The sequence below is a fragment of the Apus apus genome, chromosome 14, assembly GCF_020740795.1.
Source record: "Apus apus isolate bApuApu2 chromosome 14, bApuApu2.pri.cur, whole genome shotgun sequence".
NCBI classification, from domain to species: domain Eukaryota; kingdom Metazoa; phylum Chordata; class Aves; order Apodiformes; family Apodidae; genus Apus; species Apus apus.
In genome coordinates this window covers 7,427,503-7,450,579 of record NC_067295.1, presented here as the reverse complement: position 1 = coordinate 7,450,579, position 23,077 = coordinate 7,427,503, and the positions used below count along the sequence as shown (strand labels likewise).

The following is a 23,077-nucleotide window of genomic DNA, read 5'->3' as shown; positions in this document are numbered from 1 at the left end:
AAGCTTTGGTTAGCTAATTACTGAAATATGTAATGTAGACTATAAAAGTCCAATATTGAAGACATTTGCTTAGTCTTAATTCATTGCATAGTGCAGATTGTAAATCATCATAACAAATGTGTCCATATGTAGAAGAAAGATTGTCAGTTGTTCAGCAACACACGGGAGTGTGAATCAATTAATGGTAAGCAGAGAAACTGAGCAGTGGAATCTGTGGTACTTGGTTTTCTTTCTCCACTGAAAAATAAACTTCTATAAGGATTCCAGCACTAGCTAAGCTCAAGCTGCAGTTTTCTCTTACTCATTATTAATAGGATCCTCTGCTTGGCTATCTTAGGAAATCTGTGGGACCTTAGTGGCCTTAAGAATGGCTGAAATTGGCCAATGGTGTAAAAAGCCATTGGGAGAACATTTCACACCCACACATGCATAGATGTGCATGAAGTATCATTGTAGATTTAAATAACGTTTGAGTAATGCCATTACATTTAAAATCAAGCCTAACACTAGGTCAGTGTAGCATAAAGCTACTGTATTCTCTTTCTAAAATTGTGTACATGAAAATACAGACAAAACCTCATCTCGCATGTCTTAATTTCCCTTGAGGATTTCTTCAAGAGAATGCTCAGGAGAAGCACTAGCTGCATTATTCTAAACCCATGCTGTGGGGTAAATTGAGCATTGGGAAAGAAAAGTTTTCAGGAATATGTAAGATCAACTGAGCAAAGTACTTTTGAAGGCATTTTATCCTGAGCTGGTGGATATATAAACTAAATGATCCATCCTTTCGATCTGGGAATTTAGCTTTGCCTGTTTTTGAGGTTCCTGGGAAATAATTGAGACTATGGCCTGCGACCAGAGGGGATCTGATAATTTTGTTGGAATTACTGAACATTCAAGAAATACTCCTTGTGAGAAGACCACATTGAGATTGATTAAAGTTCGAGCATTTCTGTGGCAAACCAGAGCTTGTCTCTAGATGGCACCAAAGACAGGCAGGTCCAGCCATGAAACCTCTCCGGGACACCTTCGGGTGAGACAAAACCAAGAAACTGAGCATGAGAACAGGTTATCAGGTGGGCATTCATGAGCAAGGAAGAGAAGAGGAACAGATATGTAAAAGAAAAAAGTTTAGAATATCAAATCCCTCGAAAGACTGGAGTACGAACAGACTAAATTGAAATCGCAGAAATAAATCCAGAGGACTTTCATGTAACGATGGTTAGGGAGATCAGGTTATTTAATCTGTCTAACAAAACTAGGTTTTACTGTGTTTATTTTTAGAATAGCTAAATATTACAGTCTTTCAGATTGATCATTGCAAATGTAAGATCAGTTTGTTCTGGAAAGCTAGAGCAGAAAGTTAGTATCTAAGAAATACCAGCTGATTAATATCTTATGGTGATGAAACAAGTATTTGCATATTCTACTTTGACATAAGTTCCCCTTTGAACTTAAGGTCAGTAATATCTTTGTAACTGCAGGGGAAGGCATTGTCTATTGGAACCTGTGTGGTGATCTGATTTTCTTTTCTGGAGCCTGATTTAAAAAAACCCTCTGATTTTCTTGTTTTCATGAGCGTAGGATACGCTGATAAACAAATCAAAAGAGCAGCCACATCCCAGCTGCTAGACAGTTGCTATGCCTTTGGTGCAGAAAATGCACCAGAAAGGCTGTACCAACGTTGTGCTCTTTCTGTGCTTCCAAGCACAAGTAACACAGAAATTAAATTTCATAAAATGTGAACACTTTATATTAGTTCATGTTTCACAGCATCCAGTTATGAAAATGTTTTAAAATATATGAACAATTAAGCATGAAAATGTTAGGTACGTGTCTGTTCAGGGATTTAATCAAGATGTGTCTATTTCAGTAACCCATTCCGGGAAATGAATCCAGCCTTGACCCCCTCTGCCCACACTGTTTGTGTGAAGAGCTCCAGGCGCCTCTGATGAGGCTGCATCAAAGATTTTCCACATGGGCTGGCTGCTAACTCAAAGAAACTTTACCAGACTATGAGTGCAACTAATGTTCTGACATCCCTTTGCCCTTTCTGTGCTCTCTTACTTGTTAGAAGCTGACTGTGAGATTTCCAAAAGTTGAAGAGCTGAAATTGAATCTGAATTTTAAATATGGCTCTAGATTGTGATTTTCAAAGGAGTATTAAGTTAGGCAGCAGGCTGCTTCCACTAAATACTAGGAGATTGTATCTTATGCATTATTCTGCTCCTGTGTCAGGACAACCCAAAATTTCAGTTTAAGAAAAATGATGGATTCAGTGGCTAGATCACTGGGGTGGGCTTGGGGTGTTGGATTCAACACCCTGTTCCTCTATATGCTTTTTCTAAAAGCTTGTATAGAACAACATGTGTCTTTGTGTTTAGTTCCCACTTAAAGAGATCATAGTATGTTTTTATTTCACAAGTGTTGGCAAGATTAGAGATTAAATTGCTCATACAGGGCAGTGAGGGGACTGAGGTGTGTCTGAGAACTCGTAGTCTTTGGGCTTTGTAGAACTCAGGTCTGCCTTTCACATTCTGGCTTGCTCTTTAATTTTCTTAAGTAAAGACAAAACAAAAAAAAACATTTCCTTTACCCTGGTAATTATGAAGCAGAATTATACTGCGTACTGTACTGAGTAGGGGGGGTCTTACTCTAAACCTGAGAACAAGTTATTAGTGTGATAATACAGGGTGTTAGGTCCTTTCTGATTTGATGTTGCATAAACAATTTCTAAAATAATTTTGGTTTTTATCTGTGTACTCAGCAGTGTTTAATTTGTGTACTTAACTCATAGAAGTTGGATACAGAGGATTTAATCCTTACTTATTAGATTGCCAGAGAGGTTTTATAGCCTCCATCCCTGAAGATACTCAAAATCAACTTAGAGCAATGTACCCTAATGTGGCCTTCTGAGGAAGCAATTGGACCAGAGACCTCGAGAGATCCTTTCCAGCATGAATTACTCTGTCATTCTATACTGTAATTGTGGAAAGACTGTGATGTCAACATTTGTCTCTTTACTACTTCAGGTGATATCCACATAGACACCCTGAAATCAAAGGTTTGTTCCAGTGCAATCACATTGCCAAGTTCAGAGAACACTCCATCCTTTTCCCTAAGAAAGTTGAAGGGGGCCACTGGCTGAGCTTAAATTCAATGAAATGAACATTGCGAGAAAACTTTACTTTTTTGGATTTTTTTTCATTTAGGTGGAGAATGTTCTCTTCTAGTTTAGTTTTCTCTAAAACTATGTATCCTAGTGCTAGCAGGAGACTTGATAGGAACTAGGTGGTGTTGCTGTGTAACAGCTGATGTGCTTCTTTTGAAACCGGGGACTTTTTGGTGTTCTATTGTAATTCTTTCTAATAAAATGGCTGGGTGGTTTCAATAAGATATAAAATGTATCTTCTTGCCACACAATACTGTTTAGGAACAGATTTTCCCACAAGCAAAATCCTCTAATCTTTGTGTAAAGTTGCAACGTACCCAAGAATTGGGTGTTTCTCAGGAGTGCATTAATCATTCCTTGTGTCAACAGAAGGCAGTGATGTGCAGTTGTTTAGCATCTCTGAAATACAGGATATGCCACAGTGTAGTCTTGCATTTCTTGCATTCCACATGAGACTTTCAGATGTGCAAGGAATGCAGTATCAGGTCTGTCACTTATGGTATTGTGTGTGCCATCTGCTTGTGAACTAGTGACATGATAGTTTAGTGATTAGAAGTGTGAAGAGCTAATGTATATGATACATCCCTACATTGCTGCAGATCTGGATTGCTCTGGGTTATTTTCTTCAGCAGATGGGAAAATGAGTAAGGTAAAAGGAACCAACAGAGTCTCATCATTATGCAAAATATTTCAGTGCTGCAATTAACAGTAGCTCTAATTTAAGACCAGATTTAACATCAAAGGTGGTGGGGATAGAATTAGGATTTATATTCATTATAATTCTGCCAAAGCTTCAGTGAGTCTGATTGCTAGAATTCCTCTTTTGCATTAGCTGTCTTAAATCTTCCAAACTGTTCTCTTACATGCCTAGGTATGAGTGAGCTGTACTCGCCTCACATAATCATCTCAAAATTGATGGAAATGCCAACATTAAATGTTACATAAAAGTTCTGAAGGCTTTGTTTCTGCTCTTCTTTAAAACAGAATTTTGTTTCAACAGAGAGTATTAAAATGAGTCTACTTGTGAGCTGGAATAACCTCATGGTAGATGGGAAACACGACAAATAAATGTTGGCGAGGAAATTTCCAACCAACTCAGCCAGAAATGCACTTCTATTCAGTCTACTGAGCTCTGCATTTAACCATGAACATTATTTACTTTATCTGTTAATGAAGACAACACTATAACCAGCTCTAAATCCTGTAAGACACTGAAGGAAAGACTAGTTCTGCATAATCTTCAGTCTTAAGAAAATCACTAATATTATGGACTATATAGATGATTAGTCATATAATAAATGAAAGAATTGAGTAATGGCCATTATGGAGCAATGTAACAGAGCTTTAAGGTAATCAAACAGCAAGACTGGTTGTTGTTTTTCTTTAGGAAACACAGAAATTCACAAATGTTGTGGAGTATTATTGTTTTGTACATACTAAGAGAGAATAAGCAACATGTTCATGATTCACAGAAAAACCTCCAGGCCTGAGGCTCATGTTGTCAGGGGACTGTGGCTTGTGACAGTGTCAGAGTTGGGATTAGACCCTTCTCCTCTGTCTCACAGCTGCCTTGCATTTCATGAAGGATAAATCTTCTTAAGGTAGAGTTACACTTTAGGCCATAAACACTTTCTGACAATACATGCTGTAGCCTAGTACTTCATTTTGTAAATTTACCCACAAACTTATTCCATGCTTTGAGCTATGTGTCAACTCCTTTTGAATTATTATAAATTATTTTTAGCTATCTTGTTAGCATTGCTTTTCCTCAAGGCTCAGAAAATTAAGCAGAAATAAAACTCAATGAAATCAGTACAATTAAGCCTTAAAAGATGTCATCTTGTTTAAGATCATCAAAACTGTGTCTGGCAAGTCAGCATGGTCACATATGAGTATGGAAAACCTAGAAAAAATTTAAAAAGCAGCTTTTCCCCCCAGAGTTGTTTGTTTGTTTCTTTCTTTTTTTTTTAAATTTTTTTTCCTCTCCTCTTTCAGGCACAATTTCAACATTATGAGTGGCTGAAAATCACTAAGTGCCTTCTTTACAATGGAAATGTAACAATACCCCGTGACCAAAACATCTATACATTGCAAGATTTCTCAGCAATTCAGTGTGTGAACTTGATGTGTGGGGAATTGTTAGTGCCTGAAACAATACAAAAATGTACAAACACATGCTGAGCAAATGCTTGTTGGACGAGGTAATTGGAAGAGTCAGTCCATGGGGTTGCCTTTGGTCTACTGCTGTTTATGCCTTCACCAGAGATTGGAATTCTGTCAAGAAAGAAAATGAGAGAGCTGGATTAAATTGGTTTTTAACATCTTTAGAAAAGATAGATAAAAATGACTTAAACTCCTAGCCATGGAGGGCTCCCAAAGTTACTGTAACACTGCACAAGCTGCTGCTAAACTGAGATTCTGAGGGCGTAACAGATTTTTCACTCCTTAAAAAGAGTAAGTGCAGAGAGGAGGAGTGTGTCTGTAAATTCATATTTATGGGAAATCCTGAGTTAAAGGCAAACTATCTTTAACCCATTACAAACTCTGGTAAGGAAGCAGAGACTAAATTCAGCCAAGCCTGTAGCTTTCAATATAAGGGATGTTTTTTTTATTTTGTTGTTCCAAAGAAAAAATAGTAGTAGTGATGTATTTTCAGAATGGGAGAGTCAATGGTTAAGGGCTAAGATCTGCCTAATATAATGCCCTATTTGGGGCTCATAAACAGAAGCTGCAAAAGCTGCTGCTAAAGCAAATTCCTCCAACAGTGTATCTCTCTCTCCTCCCAAACTCTGGCTAAGATTAGCATGTGTGTCTGTTAGAGTTATTGCCACCTGTCCTAGTTCAGCTGAGAAAGCCCTGTTTTCAGTGACTTCATCTCTAATACATGATGCATAATGTTGTATTTTCCTTTGCTGCAATTCCTAAAAGAATTATCCTGGACAGTTCATATAATCCCTGTAAGGTTCTCTTTCAGAATTCGATTTCCTTTCTTGTAGAAGGACTGCCCATTGACCAGGTACTTTTCCAGCACAAAATTCTGTGCTGCATTGCAGCAGTTCTAGACTTGAAAAACAGTACCAGTTTTATTTTACACTGCTGAATTAACCACTCAGTGATATTGGCCAACCTTTGATAGTGGTAGATGAAGAATTAAGTCTATGTAGGTGGTCATGTGTTTAAAAATGAAAGTGTCATTTGGAAGTGCAGAGCATCCACTGCCGAAATGGAATTTCAAAGGATGAATAGATGTTCAGCATGTTTTAAAAGTGTGGGATACTGAGTCTATCCATCAGACAGACAGCAGAATGAACCCCAAAGCTGCCATGACTGATTGAAAGAACAGGCTCTACATTGAGCCTAAATGTGCTCATACTGCAACAGAGACCAAGGAATAAAGCTATGAAAACAAAGGAGCATTTGCTAGTATAAAATTGTGGCAGAAAGTGCCAGGCCAAAGCACTTGGATGGATTCTTCATGCCACAGTTTAAATATAGCCCTAAATGCATGCATTTTAAACACAAATTTTATGAAGTTTCCAAAAGTCTTACCTTCCACTCCAATTTTACCATCCCCGTCAGTGTCACCTGCAGCCAGAAAAGCCTTGGTCTCTGCAGATGTGAGAACTCTGGCACTTGAAGAGAAATTCTTCAGAAACAGCCTGAAATAGAAGAGGGTACAGTACTGTGCTGGAGTCTTATTCTCTGAAATGTCCTTGGCGTAGCTTTATTTCTCATTTTCTTAAACCCATGCCAAGAACCCCATAAAGTAATGCTAGCTTTTATTATCTGAGGAAATCCACACAGAGTCAAGGAGAGACAAGGAGCTGAGTTTTATTAAAAAAATAACTGCAGGTTTCTTCTAGGATACCAAGCATGTTCAAAGATTTATATTGCTTGAAGAAATACTTACTGAAGCTCCTCTTCTTCAATGAAACCACTCTTGTCCTGATCAAGGATTCCAAAAACTTTCTTTATCTGATCAGGAGTTTTGCTGGATAAACCAACTGTAGAGAAGAAGGACTTGTAGTTGAAGGAATCATCAGCTGGAATAAATAGAAGTTGTTTAATTATTTATCTTGAACTTGCTCTTACTGTATTCCTTGGGAATATGTGTGTCTTTTTCTTAAGCAGCAGCCTCCTGCTCTTTCTATTGTTCCCCAGTGTAGAAAGAAAGAGGATACAGTAGATACTTTCCCTTTTTAATCACTCTGTGCTTATGGGCATACGTCACATTCGCTACATCAGGATTTATGCAACGTGTCACATGCAATTAATAAATATTTAGAGGGTGCTATTGTGACTTATGGGCCAACTCCTGTAAATCTTACTTAGTCTTACTTAGTCTTCATTTGTTCCTTACTTTGGTAAAGAATTTGGTTGAAAAGTAAGTAATTCCCAGTCTTAAACTATCTCTTCGAGCATTTGGGAAATTGGCTTGATCCTGCCAAGGAACTCTTAATAGAACTGAGGCTGGTCATTGCTTCACTAATGACACTTTGATTCTGCAAGCTGAGGCTTTTTATTGACATTTGAAGGGCAAAGACTAAATATTTAAGTAGTATTTTAACAGGTTTTTAAATTAACAGAGTTTAGAGTTAATCCATCATGAACTAAAACTGTGGCACTTTAATTGCTGCTCTGTGTGTCAAGGAGTGTTACCCACCAAATAACCACCTGTGAGACTTTCTGAATTTAAGGGGCTATATTGTAATGTAGCTAGAAAGAGATGTCACTGGGAAGGAATCTAAGGGGAAAATGATAGGCATGTCATCTTAAGACATAAAAATGATATGCATCTTCTGGCTGCAGCGAGACCATTCCTTACCCTGGCAGCTGGAGAGAGCAGATTCAATATCCTTAGCAGAAAGGATGTCAGTGATGGCCATTGCTGAACTGTAAAATAAATTAAATGTGAGCTATTTAGTCATTAAAATGACTTCTCTACCTCTTTCTTGGCTCTGTTTGAAGTTGCTGCTGTGACAGTGTATGATATGGGAGACATTATTCATCTAATTGCAAGCAGAGCGCACTGTAACAGATGTCTGCAGCAGGTGCTCCCACTTCAAGCTGGGAAATGAGGGAGGAATTCTGCATGTGGAGTGCGGGGCTTCAGGAAGATCTGATGCTTGTCCTGCACTGGGAGAGCAAATCAAAGGTGTCTAGCACCACAAAACTGTGTGGGTTTTCCTGGAGGTGGATTATTACTCAATTAAAATCGGCATATATTTACAGCATACACAAAAGACAAGGCTCAGTACGTTCCCTAGAACTATGTCTGGAATAAATGTAATTGGAATTTGAAAAATCTGGTATCATTATGAATAAATGTAGTGATCTTTTCAAAGAATAAAAATAAAAGTATAAAATAAATAAGAATATTTTTACTAATTTCAAGCAAACCTAAGTTTGGTGAGGAAGTTCCTCCTCTGTTGCAACAATAAATGTAAATATGCTGTAACTTTGGCTTGCTGGGCTGCTGCATCATTAAGAGACTACATTTCATGATACCTTTATAAAGCTTTCTTAAGTACGTTGTGGCCAGTTTTTTTTTATTCCATGTAGGTAACAGTAAACCAGATTTTTATCCAGATTTTGGCATTTCAATATCTTGATGTGCATAGAACAGAGGTAGTGAGACTTAATATTCTTTCCTAGGAGAGTGGAGGAGACGTTTTCTTCTGATACAGCAGCATTTAACAAAAGATACTCCTTGTCTCATTCAGCCACCAACAGCTGCAGTAGTTTGCTAATATAATTGTTTAAGGAAGTGCTACGAGGCCTGAATTTCTAGTGCATTGTTTAGTGTGCACATAGTTAGGTGCACATCAATGCATTTACAGTTTGGTAAACTGCTCACACCAGTGCAGCCTGGCTACAGTTGAAAACCCGCATCAATACAATAAAGTAGCTTCATGTTAATAAAAGAAGAACTAAGGCAGAGAAAAATAATTGTTGAAAGCCACGAGAGAACAGAAATCTTCTTATGAATCCCTAACTGATCTTCAACAACATCATTCTTCCAGACTAAGCATGGAAAGCAGCATTTATGAGAAGGAAACCAACACTGGTAACCATTTATAGTACGTGTGCTGGTTTGAGATCTACACACAGGTTTTAACTTTGCCTAAAATATGGAATGGCTGCCTCTGTACCTGTTGGTTTGCAGCAGAGGAAATTGTCAATCATCTCAGTCCCTTTCTGAATATCTCAGAAGGTACAAGGAGACAGTGGGATACATCCTGCTGATGACAGTGGGTACTTCTCCAGCTAAGGTTGATGAGTTGTTTTTGTTAGCAATTAGTTTGTAACAGTGGCTTCTTGTGCAAAGTACTTCCCCCTTTCAGCACTAGGGGAGATAATTTGGAGCTCTGCCATTCACCTAATTCTCACTGCTGACAGGATTAAAAATGTGAAACAGTTGAAGGAAAACCTAAAAATTGCAGCATTTTTTACAAGGGGCATTATTCTTGTCTTTTTCCATCCTGTGATCTGAATGCTGATTCTATTTTAGCTTGTAAAGATACAGCATACTGGAAGCTGATATAAGAATAGAGATTTTAATTGCACAGGCACTTTTCATCTAGGGAGCATCTTGCTTCTGTGTTTCTTTTTCTGAAAGCAGAGGGTCTAATCAGCTTACCTTTGTGGTCTTCTTGACTGAATAAGGCAGCAGTCTGGTTGAGAGGAACGTACTTGCCGTGTGTCTCCAGCAGAGCTGAGCTTGCATATATATATACTTTAAGTTGTATACCATATACAGATTTTAGATTTCAGCGTCACGAAGAGGGAATGGTGTCAGATGAACTTGCCTAACTAATCATCTTGCACTATTTTTATCTCAAGAGAATACATATGATATTTGCAAACGAAACAAGATAAGTGGCTAGATAGGCGAAAAGGACAGAGTCCTATTAAATTTCTTCTGATTTAAGCAGAAATACCAACTTCTCCAGATGATTTAGGGCAGGAAAAAAACCCCACTATATGATATGCTTGATCCAAGGAGTCAGCTGAAATGAAGCATTACTGACTTCTGAATAGATGCCTTTAGTGGATGTTTAAGTGTGATAAGTTTTTATCTGTAGAGACTGCATGTGATAGAGTTTCATCATTAGATCATTAAACAAACAAACAAAATATCCTGATCAAATATTATTTGTGTAGCAAACCTTTTAGGGAAAATAATAGTTGTGTTGTCTTCCAGAATGTCTGATCTGTTGTTTTGAAAAAACAACAACAACAACAAATAACAAAAAAAACACCAAAAAACCCACCAAAACAAACAAACAAACAAAACAAACAAACAAAAAACCACAAAAAAACCCCAAAAAACCAAAAACACCACACCCACTGAATTTGTTTCTATAGAAGGTAAAATAATATTATGTCAATCCATCAGAACAGTTGGCTAGGGGAGGGTACTTCATCTGGTATGTTTCCAGAGAAAATCTTGGAATTCTGTGAGGTTCTGACATCCTGTTTCGTTGTGTATGTGTGAAGCAAAGGGGTTGTGATCTACCCAGCTGTCTCTGAGACAAAAGCTGCTGAGCCCTACATGAAAGATCTTTGCTTTCAGAATAGAGAGAAAAATTTCACTGCAGAGAACAGTATGTGAGGAGAATCTTTGCAGTTGTGTAGCCTTCTGATCTCTTTTAGATAGATTATTATTTTTAAAAAATTTATTTATTTGGGGGGGGCTAGTGCTGTTTCTAAGTGTTCCTTTGTGCTAGTTGGTTTTTTTGTTTGTTTGTTGTTGTTGTTTTGTTTTGTTTTTAATTAGCACAGCATAAAAAAACAATTATAATCTCAGTTTTCTTTCCTGAACATCATAGCCTAACTGGGTGAGAAGCCCGTCAGCTTGGATCTCACTTGTGGCTGGAGGCAGCAGAAGAGTGAAAGACAAGTCCTATGGGTGCCAGCACAAGATGGCATTGTGGCCAGGGGTAAGGGATGGCAAAGGATGACAGTGCAACTGGCATCACAGCTTGACGTGGTCGCACAGTAAGAGGTGACAGTGCAGAGACTGTCTTAATGTCAGAAAGAGTATCAGAGCATCTTTTTTCAGAAGCATTTCCCTCTAAGATGGATGGCAAACCTAGACAAGCACTGAAGCCAACGACTAATAAATCCTACTGTGAGGCTGGAAAGTGACAAGTTTCTGTGAGACCTCAGTGCATCCAGCATTGACAGCAGCTGATGAAAAAACAACAGAAGACTATTGCAAAAAGATACTCTTTGTGGAGGGGGTGTTATTTCACTTACTGCATATAAACATAAGAAAAATTATGGCTGCAAGGTTTTTTTCTCTTTACAAATTCTGCCTGTCTGCCCTTTATGAAGAAGTTTCAGACACAGATTATTCTTCTGCAGGGAAGGACCATTGGTTAAGAATGGCTGTGGAGGATTCCAGCTTTCCCAGTTTTCTGAATGGGTTGTTGACCAGCTGACGCTGAAAAATTTCAAGAAGAATTTGATGGAGAGATATTTAATACTGGCTCTTGTTGCCACTGGTGACATCTGGTAGAAGGGATACAAATACCACTTTCACCCCTCAAACTCTTCTAAGAAATGACTTTTTTTCTGCACAGGAAAAAATTCCCTCTCCCTTGTGCACACACTACCCTTTTCTCTCCCTCTAGTTCAGAAAATTGCCTACATAGTGCCAACAACTGATGTGAAGTAAGTAGGGCATCCAACATAAAAACATGGCATGATATGACCTAATGAAGCTAAGTTAAGAGGAAGGCCAAATTCTGCTGAAACTCTTGGACTGCAGGAATCTACATGGGAATTTGGGCTCTGGTGTCTATTTCACAGAATGCATTTGATTTTAGATGCAATGGTTTCTCATTTTGCCCAGAGCTAATTCCACATATGTTAACCCCTCGCCCCCACTCTTCCCTTTAAAAATAGCATTGATTGCTGTTATTTCCCTCAATGCCTGTGGACTGTTGCCATTAGTTAGAGCTTTTGTATGTGATCACATAAGGACGCAGACTTCTGTACAATGTGTGCTGTGTTTTCTAAGAGGCTTCAACAAGATGATTCCTTTTGTTCTCTGAAATATTAAGGATAAAGCATGCACATCAAATGATTTATGGCTCTAGTCTGTTGAGCTGCATTCAGACTCCAGTAAATTTTGGAGTCACTTTTGCAGTGAGATTGGAGGCATTAGAGATCCAGAACATGTGCACTGGCTGGCAGGATGAATTGCACAAGGATCATGTAACTCTATTTACAACCAGCCTCCAACAACCATTTCATTTTCAAGCCTTACATTAGAGATTGCAAAAACATATGTCTGGTCATTTTTACTTTCTTAAATACTGTTAGTAAATTTTCAGCTGCCATCCAACATGGCAGGGAGAGGAACTGGGGAGCCATTAAGAAGTAGGAAGATATCCCTTTCAGAATGTCAGGTTACCACTAAACACAGTTCTGAACTCTGGGACTTGAGCATTTTGTTTTTCTCAAGTCTCACTGCCTTCTAGAGGACTTTGTGACACTTTGTCACTACCCACCAGTAAAATGTTGAAAAAGAAAAATGCTAAAACAGTTGCTATGGGGCAAGGAAGCTGTACCTGGGAAACATACCAAATAACTCTGTTTTATTTTTGCAAACGTGAATGAATCCCCAAAATTAAGTGATTTATTTTTCACCAGCCATCATCTTAGTGTCAATTGGCTTCAGCCTCTGAGGTGAATTACCAGAGATTCTAAGAATTCACTTTTCAAGTGCCTTTTAAAGTGCTAATTTACAAAATCACTTAAGTCATATTTTTCTTACATGTGTAGAGCGTATTTTTAAAGTAAATTGTTTACATAAATCAGAGATTTTCTGCTTCTCCATATCTGTAATTTGCAAGAGGGAGCTTGAAATTTGAAAGGAGAATGGTCCAGATGTAAAACTGATGTCATTTCTCAAGCTGTATGTGTAGACTTTTGTTTCTGAACTCAAACTTTTCAGTTTACTTCCATTTCTGTTCCTTTCTGAAAATGTTCATGCATTGATGCAGAAAGAAAAAAGGGTTTATTGTGAATAAAAAAATTAACATAGAATGATTTCTGAAATGGTAGCTTCCTATTAAATCTGATGCAATCATTCTTAAATGGACAGAATGCTTAAACCTTCAGATGACTCTATTAATATTTTTAAAATTATGTGCAGCAAGTGTCAGAAAGCCTATGGAATAAATAATTTTCCTGCTTTAATTCTGAAGCAAAAAGCTTGCTATTTTTGAAAGTATCCTGATAAAATTGCCAATAAAAAGGTATGTGTGAGATAATAATGTTTTTCTGAGTAGAAAATAAATTCTGTCCAGGTAATTTTTTCTAGCTAAGTTGGAAGCAAAGATATGTGCTGGAAATAGAAGTTGTATTCAATATTTGATCTACTATGTCCTGTTCTTGAGCTGTGTTCTTTAGCTCCCATCTGATGACATCCCTGAAGAGGGTCCTCGTTACAGGAATTGTAACTTTACTCTGTTTGTTTACCCTGCATAGCCCAAGGCAGTCCTGCTCCATGGCTCTGCTTTATAAGTGCTATAAATAATGATCAGTTGCAGCAGGGTTTCAAACAGATATGTTTGAAATTAATTTGGATGGGTTTGAGCCTGTATATTCTTGTATAGTCCTTATCACAGTGAGTAAACAGTGCATCCCACTAGAAACAGAAACAACTCCTTGCAGTTGTGTAATTGCAGGAGTGTGAAATAAGAGTTGGGTCGTTAGTCATGCATAGGCAAATCTAGCACTGATACTGCTGAATAAAGCACTGCCATCCATTTTTTCTGGCATAGTTGCTTTCTAAGGGATATATGTATTTCAAGGATACATAGGTTTCAGAAAAACCCAAATGCTAACTGACATAAAATTGACACTTGGAGATTATTTTTCTTGTGCGCAAAGTCCATCCCCAGTCTGACAGGTGTGACTTTAACTCCCTCCTCCTCCATTTGCTGAGATGAGGAACCACTCAAAACTTGTCACAGCTCCAGTCCAGCCTGTGTGCTTGGGCTTTCTGTGGAAACTAGAGCGTAATAAAGGGGCTGATGAGTGTTTGGGAATTGTCCAAATGTGGAGTTCACGTCTCCAGGGCACATGCACAGACTCAGGAACGCAGAAGCATTCCTTGTTAGACATTGCCAACAAACAGCAAAGCACTGACAATAATTAGAATGAGGACTATAGAAAAGTAAGCTGAATTAATATGGAAATTTGTACTAGAGACATAATGGCATCAGATATGAAAGCATTGACTTTACAAACAAGAATTCATTGAGCATTTGCAAGCTAAGCCTGGTTTAATCAAACAGGGAAGACACTGTTCAAATATTTAAAGGATCAATGGGGTGAAAAGACAGAAGCAAGCATTGTTCTTCCTGTACAGCACTGCATTTGTGCTGTAGCTCCTAGGAATACCAGTGTCCAGATAGTGGTTTCAAGCTTTATTGTATAGTGTGAAACAACACGGACATAAAATGTGAACTCTTACTCTTTTATGGACAAACTGCCTCATGTTCATTATGGATCCTGTTAACAAATTGCTGCAGTCAGATGTAAAGTATTGTATTCTAGTGATACATTCACATAACAGTCTTTCCTTGAATTGTAATGGCCTCCATCTAAGCTGGATTATAGCACTGATTGCACATTTCTAAAAGGATACATGGAAAAAGGATTTGTTTTGTTTTGTTTTTCAACTGGAAAATTCAGGAGGTGAAAACTAACTGAAGCTCTAGGGCAGATGGCCTATCTCCTTCTTAACAGAAATTCAAGTCTGGCTGTGACTGGTTTGCTGTTATGTCAGAAAATGTCATTAAACTGTTGAGAAATCGACCATGAGCTCTTGCTTACACAGGACAAGGCCTGGCAGCATTAATTGTGATGATGCTTGACTGAACCTATTATTCTCTGAGACAACTCACAAAGTGACATTATAATACCTAGACAAGAAATAGGTGAACAAAACTCTTTTGAATCTTGGATCAATCTTACAATTTCTGAAGGATTTAACTCATTATTTTTAAACTTTTGCATTTGGATATACTGAATAGCAACCTCCAGATTTGAAAATCCAGAAGGTGAGAGCAGAAGGTATCTTGCTGATTCCTGAATTCTCCTTAGTGGCTTGTCCTTTCTTAGTAGAGGTGGATGGAAGAAGCAGGTGTTAAGCAGAATATATGCTGAAGAGCTTTGCTAAATTGAAAACTAAGACCATTTTGCAAACATACTGTATGTCCTACAGCTGGGCTGTGCTAGCTGCAGTTTTGGACCATATTTGGCACTTAAAATTTTTGCTGGAATGTTTATTACTTCTCTGTACAATGTGATGTTACTGAAATTTGATTATCATATGAAATATGAAACCTTTACTAAGCAGTGCTCCGAAGTTAATATCTCAGAATACCATGGTAAGGTAATTTCAGAATACCAAATCCCAGCTGTTTCCTGAAAGTTACAGCTATATAAAACTTTACTTAACAGTGATGTTGAAAAATGTGTGCTAATCAGTGTGGACCTTCCCCAGCAGATAACCTCATAATTGATGGTGTCATCAGCAGCAGGGACAGGCATTTAAATTATGAATGCTTCTAGTTATGAATGATGGATTTTTTTTTTGACATAGGAATTAGAGTGTATGCATTATTAGAACTAGTAGAAGAATTCAAATCCTGCTTTGGAGAAAAGTACAAAAACCTGACATGGTTTAACACTCACGAATATTTTGGTAACTAAGTATATTTTTCTGTTAAATATGTAGGTAACAAATAGAAAAGGTCCCTGAGCCTTGTTGAAGCTGATATAAAAGGCCACCACTTTACAATACCTATAAGCAGTTATGTCAGTGCCTTTATGGATGCAGGAAGCTGAAATGATCAGCTTAATCTTTGTCAGTCTCTTCCATTTTGCTGGAGCTAGTCTAGGGAGTTTTCTGATGAGCAGCGACTCTGATGGATCTGAGGGAGAGTGACTTCCCACACAGGGGTGACCTGCTGATCTAGGACGTCTGCCTGAACATCTTCTGTAATCACCTTTATTTGCAGAATAAACTTCTATTTAGACTCTAGGTATATGGACAGTGTTTAGCTGTTACTAACAAAAATCCTAAAACATGGGAACTCATCTGCTGACATGGCCAGCATCTCATTTTCCAAAAGGGCAGTTTCCTTTGTGTGAGGGGAATTGGATTTCACCCAGTTTTAAAACTAGAAGTATGAAAACCACAATGTGATAATCAGGCATCACTTTCACTGTATCTTGGTGTCCTAATTCTGCCAGTTCTTCAGCAACACCCTAGAGTTTTCCAAGGAAAACTGTGTAAACAACAACAATGGCAAAAAAAAGCAAGACAGCTTAGAGAAACAAAACCAATCAGTAAAATGAAAAATAACAGTGCAATCTTTAGAGGTTAAAATACTGTAAGTCCCTTTTCACAATTGCTTGAATGCTATTCTACTGAGGGAAACATCCGTAAACCCCCTGGAAACTGGAGTCTGGAGTAAGCCCTGTGTAAGGATGTTGCCTGGGAAGTGGCATTTGGGAGTGCCGACTCTGGGATGAGGCCACAGCACTTTGGCCCTTGTTGTCTCAGCTTCCCCAGTAAGCCCAGTTAGAGCCCATGGCAGCTTGTGGAGATGGCAGCTGGCTCTGGGCAGCTCAGAAGCCACCATTACACACCCTACCTTATCTGTCCAACGTGTCTCTAGGACGAAAAATTGCCTGAAATTCAGCTTTCTCTAAAGAACAAAACCTGTTTTGAGATACTGTCTCATTACATGTAACTGAAGAGAGTCTGATTTTTTTTTCTGGTTTATATAAAACAGTCTAGGCAAGCCCCATGGAAATAGAGCAGCAATTTGTTTCCCTGGAGTGATCTCACGGTGTGTACTTCCAAGTGCAAGCAGGGCACTGTAGGCCAGTTGCTACAACAATTTGACAGCCCTGCTGTAAGAAGACTAAATATCCTAACTTAATTGCTTGTCATGACATGGGCTTGATGTAAGAAATTCAGAACTGAGCTAATATAGTTACTAAACTGTCTGTCTGTGTCCAGGGAATGCTGAACACATGCAGAACAGATGGAAGAGATTAAAAAAGCAAGGAATTATAGATGAGAAATGTTCACAGTTAAAGCAACAAACAGGAGATTTCTATGTATGTCTCTTTCCTGATTACTTTGAAGGATGTTAGGGTGAAAAAGGCTTAAAATGCAAAAAAAAAATGTTAATTCAATTTAGAATAAAATTAATTTGATTTGAACAAAGCTTTTCAAAATTATCTCTGTTTCCCTGCACTCCTGCCTAGCAAAAGCAAATCAGTGTGTTTAACCACACCACTTAATTTAGGACCATTTTAAGTAGTCTGATGAATTTGATAATTCAGCTTGTCCTCTACTGTTTCAGCTACTAAGGAAATTCCAGTTAGGATCTGCTGGATCAGATATCCTGTGTCTCAGCTGACCCAAAATCCCCATGATGGTTTTAGCACCATTCTTAAGAGAACCATGTAGACTTGTTTACCTGATCATGGCAGAGGATTTAATTTAAAAGATAATGGAATCAGTACTAGAAATCTCAGAATTAAAGGATGGTGTCTTGAATATTCTTATTTTTTGCTGTTATTTAGTGCAATTCATTAATGACAATGAATTAAATAGAAAAGAAACTTAATGGATCTCTCTTGGTGTTGGGAAGTTCTTTCCACCAAAATTGAAAGTGAAAAGTATAAATCTGCCTAGGATTCTTTAATGTGGGGTGTGTTTTTTTTTCCAAAACTGTAATCTCTAAGGATCATGTATCTTATTCCCACTGTGCTTATACTGAGCAAAGCTGAATAATATGTAGTAAGAACTTTCTAGCTTGTGGTGCTGCTCACAGCGCTAATGGTGTGGTCTTGGTGCAAAACAACAGCACAAAATTAAAAAAGACCAGGAATATTACTCCAGCCCTAGGGTTTTCCAAAAGAACAGGCTTTGAGTGAGCTACACAGACCTAGTTCATGTTAAGACTGTTTTTACAGGTCTCTGACTGGGTGTAAAATTACAGACTGGTCAATGCAGATAAAGCTGACGCATACTTTCAGGCATAGCGAGAGTTTGGGGCTATTTTTAACAAAAACACTGAGTTCTGAGTTTGGGTTATATACTCTGCCTCCATACCCAAAAGAGTCACTGGAATCCACATTCTCTCCAGCTTCCCCTTTGATTACATCCCACATACTTGTTTCAAATTTTGTCAGACTGTGCTTGTCTGAGGAAAAAGTTATGGTTTTGAGGTAACTACACTGAAGAGGTTTTCTTTAAATGCATCTGATTTTTAACCCTCAAGGACTTGGCCTCTTCTCCATTGTGTTGGTAAAAATTCAGCATTGTGTTTCTTTTTGTGCAGGTGAAAAAATGCAATCTTGACAAGGTAGGGAGAAGGGACATATTTTCTGGTGATGACTAGAGCACATCTTTGCAAAAGAGCTTAAAGTGTCTCTTGCACAGTGTGGAGAAGACACCTGTTTTTGCCTTTATCTCATAGTTGATAACATTATACTACTAGAGTTAGGTTTTTCAAAGAGCTGCATATTGAATGCTGAGTTTTAAAAATCTGTCTTTAAGTACCATAGCAGGAGCTGCTGGTGCAGTGGAAAACCTGTGCAAAATGACTCTTCTGAACAATAAGCATTAGACCCACTCCCCAAATGAGTGCAATGCACTGTCTATATTGTGTCAACTTTTATATATATGCAATTAACGTTCTAAAGTCCATTTCTTTGAATCATATGTGACAGGAATCTTTCCCTGGTGGGAATGGCCATTTATTTTCTGAGGAACATTGAGCACTTTCCAGATCTTTCTGAGATAGTTTGCATCATCTGACATTTCTGCAGGCAATGTTTGCTCACTGGTGACTTGGATTGTAAATTCTACAGCTGTGAAGTTATAGGAAACAGGAGCCTTGGCAAATTTCTGAACAGAGCTCTGATAAGCAGTGAGTGATAATTTAATGAATACATATTTTGGAATCAATCTCTTAATTTGTTTCCATTAGGGTAAAGTGCCTATATGATAGGTTTTTGTATTGCATTAGTGTGACAACACTGAAATGTATTATGTGCTCCTTTTTATATAATTGTTACTTGCTTTTCATTCTTATAAAACTTCTGAGTTTCTCGGAATTGTGGCCTCTTAACATTTGTATTTAAATCCTCCCAGCTGAACAACTGACAAATAAATGATCTTAGCACTTTGAAAGGATTTTCCCCTGTGCATGGAAAGACAGGCTCTGTATGTGTGTGGTATCTATATCAGATCATCATGAGTATTTGTATTTATAGCTTTGTAAGAAGGGGATGCTCAGGGAATTGCACTTTATAGCAACTGATAGTAGCCAGGTGGTTTTATCCTGCATTAAGGAATCCCTCTGACCTGAAAGAGTTTTTCTGGGTGAATGAATCTAGTTAAAGTCTCAATGCGTTTCATCCTGGGTATCCCTGTAGTCTGTCCAAGACCAGCAATATCCCTGTGTCCTGCCTCTTTAGCTGGTTCATGTAGCACAGGGACAGTCCCTTGGCTGGTGAGAGCTGGCCATAGCTCTTTCAGAGGCTGCTGCTGTCATTCCTCTATTGGCTAGAGAACAGATGAGATTGCAGAATGAAATTAACGTTCCCTTACAGGAATAAATAAAATACACAGCCTACACAGTGTTCCCGAGTCCAAGACAAGCAAATTCCATGGCTTTTTACAGGGACTGGAATAAGATTCAGTCTTCCAAGCAAAGCAATCATTTATAAATTAAGGGACAAACATACGGTATTTATAAATGCCAACTATACAGAAATTTCTTGCTTCCATTGAAGGCAATGGCAAAGTTCCCATTGGTTTCAGTGCCAACAGAATCTCGACCACAATAAGACAAATGTTTCCTATTAAAATTATGATATAATTAGTATTAGGAAGCTGCTTAACGAGGTGGATCTGATAGCTACAGAAGCTGTGGATCATTAGTATTAATTTAATATTTCTTTGTTTATCTACTACATTAATTTAAAATTAAATATTATTCTTGTTTTTACCAAGATCTATAAATTTTTCATCCCACACCTCATTGTGGTTAAAGTCATCATAGTATTATTATTGCTGAAACCTACTTTGTGGGCTCTCCTTGTCAAAACAAAGGGAAGTTTCTGTGAGGTAATGTGGTTAACATCAGTCATATTCTTCAGAGTATCAGCCATATTCTGAAACTTGCTTTCCAGTCAGAAGAGGAACATGTCAACATACGGTCAAAGAAAGATGGTAATATTGCAAGGGGGAAACAAACACACTTGAGACAGCAACAGTTGCAGGATCCCCTGGAATGGCAGCAGGCTGGGTTTGGCTCAGAAGTTCACATGAGCTGAGTTTAGGAGTAAGGATCTACTCTGTTAGGGATCAACAGCAACTACAGGACTGGACCCCACTACTGTACATTCTGTTGTTCTGTCACCAGGTAACTTCTGTCTTTATGCTTATCAGAGAGACATACACAAAACCCAGGATGGAATATCTGAGTTCTAATTCTGATATTGATTCTGAGCCTCTATGTGGCCCTGGACAGTTATTTGTTGTGTGCCTTGTGTCAGTACCTCCCTGTCCAGTCTGTCACACAGGCTTTTAAGTAACAGGCTTTGTCCCTAAAAGCAGGTCAAAAAAAGAGGTCAAAGCCCAAAGGGCAAATTGTGATACTGCCTCAGTGTATGTTGAATAGATTCTTGTGCTACAAACTGCTTCATTACAAGACAGGTGAACTTGGGAATCAGATCCTACTTGGTGTATCACAAAATTGTTCCTATATGTTATTTAAGATTCTGTTTCTCTATAACTAAAACATGGCTAATCTCTTTAATTACTTAAAAAGTTGTATGGAGTTGCTTGTTATCATTAATTAATTCTGGAGATGAAAAATTGTACTTAAGTGTAGGGCAATCCTTTTATTTGTAGTTGTTCTGTAAGTTCTTCATTCTGGTAAAAACAGAATTTGGCTTACGATAGCCCCAAGTCCTTGCTTATCCCTGTATGGACAAAGCTTCTACTGGAAGTTAGTGGAACTTTAGCCTGAATTAAGGCTGATATATGATGGATTTTATCCATGTGTGAATTATCCTTGTTATCAAGATTATAGGTATTTTATTTTAAACTGAAATAGTCCCATCTGATCTGATATGCAAGTCAATAACAAATAGCAAAATACTCAATTTAGAAAAAGAAAAATATTGGGTTTTTTTCTATACTTTGTTTTGTGCTGTGCAGTTCATCTTGGGTTGGGGAGTGAAACAAATATTGTTATGGAGAGCAATGAAACAGTACAAATATATTTATGTATTTCTAATTTTGTCTTTGGGTGTTGAATTGCCCTGGGTTAAGTTGCATAATGACAAGTAAAGCAACTGGACACAATCCAGTGCAAAGTGATGCATGAAACCAGCACTTTTCCCCCCTAGTGTGTGAAAATTTGTATCAGCAAGAAACAGATAGTCTAACTCGTATGTAGTTGGAGAACTGCCTGCATTTTGATACGTACATTCTTTTAAAATGAATCATTCTTCAGTGCAGACACAAGATCCCTAGCTTACTGAGGCTAACAAGAGACATGCTGACACTGGGCTACATTAACCCTCCATCTTCACAAACTTCTGTGTACTAATGTGACCTTCCTAAGTGGTCACCAAAGAGGAGCTGTGGTCAAGGCTGTGGTGAAGCAGGCATTGTGTGGTGTTCCAGCCCAGTGCTGAGCTTTGCAAAGCCATAGTGGAGCCAGGGGTAGAGCCAGAGTTAGAGCCAGGGTTATGGCTGAAATCTGCCCCATATGTGAAGCTCCTCATCACTGGTCCTTCAGCTCGTGGTTGCTTGGATTGGCCTGGCTGCAAAACTCACCATCCTGTTCAGCCACTTTTTCTCCAGAAGATAAGACAAGGTGCTTCCTTTTTAAGGAAAGGGCCAGTCATTGCTTTTCCATTGGTAACTAGATATGTTAGTTGTTACACACTCAACAATTATCATAAATATAAATGCTTGTGGTAACAATTTTTTTCTTTAAGCATCTTTCACCCTGAAAACCTAAAATGGCTTTCTACCAACTATCTATCAGAGCGCCCTCATGTATAAAAAAACTTTTGGTGTTAAAATGAAATTACATGGTTTTCAATATAACTTACTTATAAAACAACCCTCCAGCATCATATAGAGTAATTGAGGAATAATGTATCTGTTTTGCCTTTTTAAAAAAAGTACAAAATTTAGGGCTTTTTATTTTTAGGCATTTGCCCAACAGCTACTTTTATAAAACAGAGAATAAAAATATTTCTGTGAAAGAAAGAGGGAAAGGTTAAATTCTAGAATGAAGCTCCTATTTGGATCTGGTTTGGTTTGGTTTTCAAAATCTACATTGTCTGGGAGGTAGCTGTTGTACTGGGAATTGGAGCAGTGCAAGAATAAATATGTAAATAATTCAGATTAGTCTCAGGAATAGGGAATGTTTTAAGGAGTGTTGCAGACTAAGCCAGTGTAAAAATGTGGGTAAAGATCATGCAGAGTTTGTTGCTCAGTCAGTCAGCAATCCTGCACTTGCTTTTTTCTCAGTGTGTCTCCTCTAAATTAGGCACAAACATAGAAAGATATTTCAGATTTATCTTCCTTTGGTAGGTGAAGATCTGGAGCCTAATTGTAATTAAAGCTAGCATTGGATGGCTTATAGACCTCCCAAAGCTGAAACTAGCAATGGCAAAGCAAGCACATCTTTCTCTACTGTGAAAGGTCCTGCTGTCCATTGAATGCACAGCAGGCCTTTCAAAGCCACAGGGATTTATTAGTCACTTTGATTGTTTTGATTGACAAAGAGGCAACTGGTCAAATGGTAAACCATCCTGGGTATGATA

At 38.1% G+C, this 23,077-nt stretch overlaps 1 protein-coding gene and 1 long non-coding RNA gene across 3 annotated transcripts in view; one reads left to right on the top strand and one right to left on the bottom strand.

Moving 5' to 3' along the window:
* Positions 1-13,384, top strand: part of LOC127390347 (uncharacterized) — a 33,965-nt gene extending 20,581 nt beyond the window's left edge. For both annotated transcript variants that reach the window (XR_007890851.1, XR_007890852.1), the window contains exon 3: positions 11,005-13,384. This is a non-coding gene — a long non-coding RNA (uncharacterized LOC127390347). The remainder of the gene's footprint in view (positions 1-11,004) is intronic.
* Positions 5,371-9,926, bottom strand: LOC127390346 (parvalbumin, thymic-like). The gene is given in 6 exon segments (XM_051631852.1): positions 5,371-5,446; positions 6,722-6,831; positions 7,083-7,215; positions 7,998-8,065; positions 9,813-9,847; positions 9,849-9,926. Coding segments are annotated over 6 exon segments (450 nt in total). The 3' UTR covers positions 5,371-5,420.
* Positions 13,385-23,077: the final 9,693 nt, after the last annotated feature.